General features: G+C 40.1%; 1 protein-coding gene across 1 annotated transcript; it reads left to right on the top strand.

Annotated features, from left to right (window-relative positions):
- The first annotated feature begins 3,299 nt into the window (after positions 1-3,299).
- On the top strand, positions 3,300-5,443 carry LOC141609520 (F-box/LRR-repeat protein At3g59190-like). The gene is made up of 4 exons (XM_074428559.1): positions 3,300-3,388; positions 3,587-4,617; positions 4,726-4,893; positions 5,033-5,443. The coding sequence occupies exons 2-4, from the start codon at positions 3,595-3,597 to the stop codon at positions 5,414-5,416; spliced, it is 1,575 nt and encodes a 524-aa protein (XP_074284660.1). The 5' UTR covers positions 3,300-3,388; positions 3,587-3,594; the 3' UTR covers positions 5,417-5,443.
- Positions 5,444-7,000: the final 1,557 nt, after the last annotated feature.

Raw genomic sequence — 7,000 nt, 5'->3', positions numbered from 1 at the left:
GATCGAGGTTTTGGCGTTGTCTGCCGTCGTAAATATGTTAGCATGTCGGTTCGTTCCCCCGTCACTCCCGGCTTTGGCCGAGGTGATCGAGGTTTTGGCGCTGTCTGCTGTTGTAAATATCTAGGCATATCGGCTCGTTCCCCCGTCGCCCTCGGTCTTAATTAGCCGAGGTGATCGAGGTTTTGGCGCTGTCTGTCTTGTTGTAAATATCTAGGCATATCGGCTCGTTCCCCGTCGCCCTCGGTCTTAATTAGCCGAGGTGATCGAGGTTTTGGCGCTGTCTGCCGTCGTAAATATGTTAGCATGTCGGCTCGTTCCCCGTCACTCCGGCTTTATTTGAGGTGATCGAGGTTTTGGCGCTGTCTGCTGTTGTAAATATCTAGGCATATCGGCTCGTTCCCCCGTCGCCCTCGGTCTTAATTAGCCGAGGTGATCGAGGTTTTGGCGCTGTCTGCTGTTGTAAATATCTAGGCATATCGGCTCGTTCCCCCGTCGCCCTCGGTCTTAATTAGCCGAGGTGATCGAGGTTTTGGCGCTGTCTGCCGTCGTAAATATGTTAGCATGTCGACTCGTTCCCCCGTCACTCCCGGCTTTGGCCGAGGTGACCGAGGTTTTGGCACTGTCTGCGTTCGTATCTGTAGACATATTGATCGCTTCCTCTGCCGGGCCTTTGGTTGGCCGAGGCGGCTAGATTTGCGTCTCAACTGTACTGAGTTATACGTTTCTTCTTCTTGGGGTGACTGCCCGGTGGCAACCGTCGGCGTCTTGACAGGGTCAGCTTCCTCCAAGGCTTCGTTCAAGTTTCTCGGAGTCATATTTAGGGCCCTGGTCTCCTGGACGGGTTCCGCCGCTCTTGTCGGTGTGACAGTGTGAGCCGACGTACTACCGATTAGGTCCAGGAGTAGCTTCAGCTTAGCTGCATCAACCACGTGTCCCATGATGGTGACCTAGTCGGCGGGCAGCGGCGTATCTGGTATTATTGGCATCCCATAGTCCGGTTGGATTCTTCGGCCGGTGGAGGGCTGCGCAACTCCAGAATTGTGGATGGTATCATCTTGGCAGAATTCGGTTTCGTCAGTCACGAATACCTCTTGTTGTTTCGACATCTTCTTAGCTTTTTGGGTGGGTTTTTGTTTTGTGTTTTTAAGGGATTTGACTAACTTTTAGTATCTTTTCCCCACAGACGGCGCCAATTGTTCCGGGTGTAATTCCAGAGCAAGTATTGTTACCACCCGTGCTTGTAGAATGTCGTCTTTGCTTGACCTCCTCCTTTGACCTCTCCTGAAACAATGAACAAACTGAGGGCTCGGCTTGGCACCGAGCGTACTCACTCCGACGCTCAAGTCAGTAAACTTAAAGGGATTAAGTTGTGATGCTTGGCTAAGTATATATTGTAGAGAGATAAGGAAGATATTACCAGATGAATAGTGATTCTTAGGTTAGATTTCTGGATCCCTTCCTCAATGAGGGTTGAGGAGTATTTATAGACTTTCACCTTTTGTCACGTAGTGGCCAAGTGGCCAAGTGGCTAGCAGGTGGAAAGACCGTTCTACCCTCGGCCGATGGACCCATGTCTGGCCGGCCGAGGGGTCTTGGATGTGAGTACGCGGATATGTGCCCCGGGTGGCTAGTTGCTGGCCGAGACCCAGTGACAGCCGAATTGGCGTCGGCTAGGCTGTCCCAGGTGTTGACTTGCTTTGGATATCTTTGACCTTGCTCAATATGTTGACTCGGTCAGCGGGTGCAGAATATGCCCCATCATTTACTTTTCCTCTTTATTTTCCCTTCCCTTCGTATAAAAGGTTAAAGAGTGTTTTACCGAAATTGTCTTATTTGCCATGTACATACCAAGTATTAGTACATCAGTTCATAGACTATACATCTGAGGTAGTATCTCTTATTGTTTATTTTCTGAGTTTTATTTTAAATTTTTTGAGTTTTACTTTAGTATAAAGTTTTTGAGCACATTTACTAAAATATTATACTAAAAAAATATAATATTGCTCAAAAACTATATCTATAAATGGTAATATGCTCAGAAAAAATGTGTATATGCTCAAAAACTACAAGGTCTGAGGTACTACCTCAGATGCGTAATTTTTTTTTCTTAGTAGATGGATTATACATCTGATGTATTACCACCAATTCTATAGTTTCTGACTAATATAATAAAAAAATTGAGTTTTTTTTTTTAAATTATGAGTTATATTATAAAGTTTCTGAGTTTAATCACTTAAACATGAAACTCTAAAAAATTACAATAAAACTCAAAACATTACATATAAATTTAGTAAAATTTGAGTTTTGAAGGAAAAAGAATTAAAATCTAACTTGTAAATTTTAATAAGCTCAAAAAAAAATATAAATATGCAATAACAAATAAAGTTTGAAGTAATAAGCTCAAAAAATATACATATATGTTCAAAAACAAAAAAGTTGGAGGTAGTACATCTGATGTATGTTCTTTTTTCTCCTCCACGAGTTACCTAAGGCATCCAAGTCATGCGCTATAATATATTGCAACGATGAATCAAAATCTTCTTATAATATCATCATCTGATTGTAGTTTACATATTTTAAATATTCGTCCACTGCACTATCGATGTGTGCTCCTATTACGCTCCCTAACTCAAATGCCCATTGGATTTGAAGAGTGGTTAGTGCACAAGCTCCGCTCCCTCACTCAAATGTCCATTGGGCTTGAAGAATGGTTAGTGCACAGGCTCCCTTGTACCGTGTGTTGAGATTCCATTTCGTGAGTTATTGAGGTTGCCAGGATTCAAAGGTGATGGTTACGACTCAACTATTATAATTATTCTTATTATTTAGCATTCAAATAAAAGGTCTATCATCTTAGACTTGACAAAATTTACACGGCCGGAATAACCTGTTCCGACACCCGAACTCGAGACTCGAGCTTAATTTGAATCCTACCCAATATAAGCCGACCAGAATGTTTATTGTTGCACTATCCATAAATACTTGATAATAGTTGACTCGAACTTAGAAATGACCCGTTCCTCCCGACCTGACCCGAACTCATACAAATCCGAAATTTCCCATATCTTAATTGATCCAGCCTGAACCCGACCCGGTTTAACCCGTTTGGTACCATGTGTTGGACCGTCCATGTTACAAACACGGCATGATTGTGAGTCGCGTGTTGCTCTCCAACCCCTTATCTCTCCGCAAAAATCCCCAATATCCCATCAATTTTTTTTCCGGGTCAGTTAATCTTGCTTAAGACCGTCTTAAATATGACCTCTCACAACCTTCTTTTATTTCCCCCCTTATTTTAATCGGTTTCCGTCTTAGATTAAAAAAGATTTTAATTTTAAACAAGGATTGTCGTTTCCCAAGAACCCTAATAAATTTCACTACCTAATCAGTAAGTCCTCCCTTTATTCATCCGATTAGAGTACTGAATTGTTCATCACAAAGTCCATTCCTTTGTACCTGATTTAATTTTATTGCTTCTAATCGTCAGCTTGTTCTTAATATTGACAAATTCTCATTTAAGACGTGCATATCACATGATTGATAATGCTCATCTGGTTAGATTTATTTTATTTTCTTTGTTGATCAGGAGAGGCGATGGCGAGTATGGACTCGAACCTCAAAAGATGTTGTGTGGATAGACTAACCAGTCTACACGATGATTTATTGACTCGAATTTTGTCGATGCTCCCAACCAAGGATGCTGCTGCGACACAAGTACTATCCAAGAGAATGAAACAATCTTTCTGTTGTATAACAAGTATCGACTTGGATGACTCTCCTATATCATATTGCGTAGAACGACATCCCCATTTGGTTGAGCGGTTCTCTCTTTTTGAGTCATTTGTCGACAATGTATTGCATAAATTATCTCTGTTTCAGCAGCCTCTTACCCGTTTTAGACTTCATTTGGGCGGGGACAAAAAAATCCTCGCTCGTTCATATTACAAGGGGCACAGATGTAAGAAAGATTGTTTCCCAGACCCCCAACCCACCCGTCTTTATACATGGATATCTTACCCGTTAGCCCATTGTGGGCTCAGGGAACTTGACCTCTCCTTTCATGTACGCAACCCTTGTGAATATAAGCTTCCCCCCGAACTTTTTGTTAGCCAATCATTAGAGGTGTTGAGGCTCGGTTCCAATCTTGAGATTAATAATGAAACTGATTTTCTCGTAATTTGTCTCCCTAACTTGAAACTCCTTCATCTCCATTCCTTTGAGCTTGCTGACGATGATTTTGTCACTAGGCTAGTTTCGAGTTGTCCTGCTCTTGAAGACCTCTCTATCACTTATTGTTGGTGGTCGGTTTTGGATTGTGTCATCATTTCCTCCCATTCAATTCGGAGATTCGCCCTCGTTATTTTCAACTATGATGATGAAATGAAAAACAGTGACCTTGTGCTAATTGACACCCCTAATTTGGAGTATTTTAAATACACCGGCAATGTACCACATAAATTCTCTTTTGCTCATATGAATGCTCTTGTCGAAGCTTACATGTTTATTGAGTACCCTTTGCAATTCGACACTTTACTGCCTTCTTTCCGGGTCCAGCTTAGCCTTGCAAAAGCCTTGTCTAATGTTCAACAATTATCTTTGCTCGGAATCTTACCTGAGGTTCGTCTTTCCAAATTTTTTTGTCCTATATGCTCTATGATATTGCAGATTTTCTTTTTTGCTGGTAGTAGATTTCTTATGTAGTTTGAAGGTTTTCTTTTATTGCAGATTTTCTTTTTTGCTGCTGAGTTGAAGGATCAGCTACCGACGTTTCATAATCTAAGATTTCTAAAGCTTGGCTCATTACTTAATAAGTTCTGTAGCGGAAGATGGGATATTGTGCTGTTGTTGATTCTTCAATGTTCACCTTTGTTAGAAACACTTATTTTTCCTGAGGTTAGTCCGTATTTTTTTTCCTGTCTATTATATAGGAGCTGACAAAATGGTGCTGTTCCTGTGAATCTGGATATTTGTACCATTAAACCTGATTTTGTAAAAAAATGATGGATAGAAAAGCTAATTGTGTTATTTGCAGGGTTTTTTTGAACATTCATCAAGTAAATTTGTTTCTGATTTGCCGGATGATGTGGAGGCGGCCACTTTGGAAGCCGATGGTTGGAGAACAATTGAAAGAATCCCGTCATGCTGCAAATCTCATCTTAAAAAAATCGTGATTAGCTATTGTTGTGGATGTGACCAAGAAGTAAATATGATGAAATTTCTTCTTGGTAACACATCAGTTTTGAAGGAGTTTGTTATATGCTTGCCAATAAAGAATCGCATACCTTGTGACGGAGTTCGATCTGAAGCTCCTAATTTTGATCAATATGAGAAGACAATTGAAGAGCTGCCGAGGGCATCCAACTCATGTTCTATCATATATTGCAGCGAGCCTTTATATCCAACCGGCGCCTTGTAATTTCCATTTTTGCGTTATTTAATTAAGTACTTGCTGATGCTCTTTTGTTTCCTTATTTCTCATATTTTATTAAAGATTATTTTATTCGAGTATTTTTTTTTTGTATTGAATTGTGAAGAAAGGTTGAATTTTGATCCGCTAGACTTAAAGAGAAGAAAGAAAACGCCGATTAATTTGGAGAATGTAATTCTTATTCAAGTAAACTATGAATTTCAGCACCTGAACAACAGCACTGCAATGATGAGGATCATTGAGCAAGAACGACCAACTGCCAGAAATCGAACACTGAGACTGTAGTTGCACACTTGCACACAGCAACAGTGCAGGCTGGTTCATCATCGGAACAATAATATAAAGGATTATTTGACAGGAATAATTCAAACTATAGACGGTCTTCTCAAAATAATCCCAACTTCATTCAATCTCGGAATAAACCGCACAATTGACCCTCGCTTCTCATAATAGACTCGAGTAATTTCCAACCTGTTATCTCAGGTAAGATGATTGGCATGCAAATTTAAAAAAATAAATAAAGAGAAAATAATAATCTCTCTATAATTTTCATCCCAAACCCCACTGTTTAGTGTTTACATATAGTTTACTTCATCTTCTTGACCTTCACCATTAAAGTACCACCTTGTCACCATCTCCGGCCATTGCTACTAATTCCATCATCGTCAATCACACCATCAACAATTCACCATCACCCTATCTCCACCACTGCCACCAAAATCACGAATCTCCACTCACAAACCTTGCATCCAATGAACACTCGCCACAAATTCAACCCAAAAACCTGCTTTAACTTTGTCGGAAATACAGTAGAATTAAGAAATCACAAATTGATATTTTTCCCAAATTAATTAACTTATCAACCCTAATTGAAAATTTCCCCCAAATTAATTTGGGGTTAAAGTTTCAGAAACAATCACACGCACCCACTGTTGGTGGTAGGTGGCGATTAGGGGGGTGATATAGACGATGAAAAGAGAGCGCGGTGCATGTAGTGGTGGTAGGGTATGGTGGTCGGAAATGGTGAAAATGATGTTCCGTTGCTACTCAAATTTTGCGTGGCCGTTTTATCTCAGTGTGATTTCCAGAGAATTTTTTTCTGGAACCCTGGAATCCCGAAAAACCGTGTATTATACACTTCAATTTGATTTGGTAGTTCGGGGAGTGTCAGACAATCACAGGACTGCATTTCTTTTTCTCCGGTTTTTTCTATCACACGTCCCTAGAGGTAGAGGAAGACCGATCTGATACGTGGTTGTTGAGTGATAGAAAGCGATATGAGAGTTCTGGGGCTTGAGGAGAGTATGGTGACGAAGATGGCACAATGGAGGGAAAGGATACATGTGGATTTTTAGTATTTGATGTTTTTTTGACAGATTTAGTGTTTTTTTATTTAATTTAAAGAAATTAATTAATTTATTTTTCTCTTCTTTATTACACTTTTTCACCAACCACTTTCTTATAGATTTTACCTGGTTCATTCCGGATCCTTAACTCTATTTCGGTTTTTAAAAATCGTTTTAATATTTTCTCTCGATTTAAATTTTAAGTTTTTATAAAAGAAAGACGGAA

This window comes from Silene latifolia, chromosome 10 (assembly GCF_048544455.1).
Source record: "Silene latifolia isolate original U9 population chromosome 10, ASM4854445v1, whole genome shotgun sequence".
Lineage (NCBI taxonomy): Eukaryota > Viridiplantae > Streptophyta > Magnoliopsida > Caryophyllales > Caryophyllaceae > Silene > Silene latifolia.
This window is presented reverse-complemented; position numbering and strand designations above follow the sequence as displayed.

Excerpts from the sequence above, each read along its gene's own strand:
- LOC141609520 (XM_074428559.1), top strand. The coding sequence starts at position 3,595 with ATGGCGAGTATGGACTCGAACCTCAAAAGATGTTGTGTGGATAGACTA. Across the intron at positions 4,618-4,725 it reads TGCTCGGAATCTTACCTGAG|ATTTTCTTTTTTGCTGCTGA; the intron begins GTTCGTCTTTCC and ends CTTTTATTGCAG. Across the intron at positions 4,894-5,032 it reads AAACACTTATTTTTCCTGAG|GGTTTTTTTGAACATTCATC; the intron begins GTTAGTCCGTAT and ends TGTTATTTGCAG.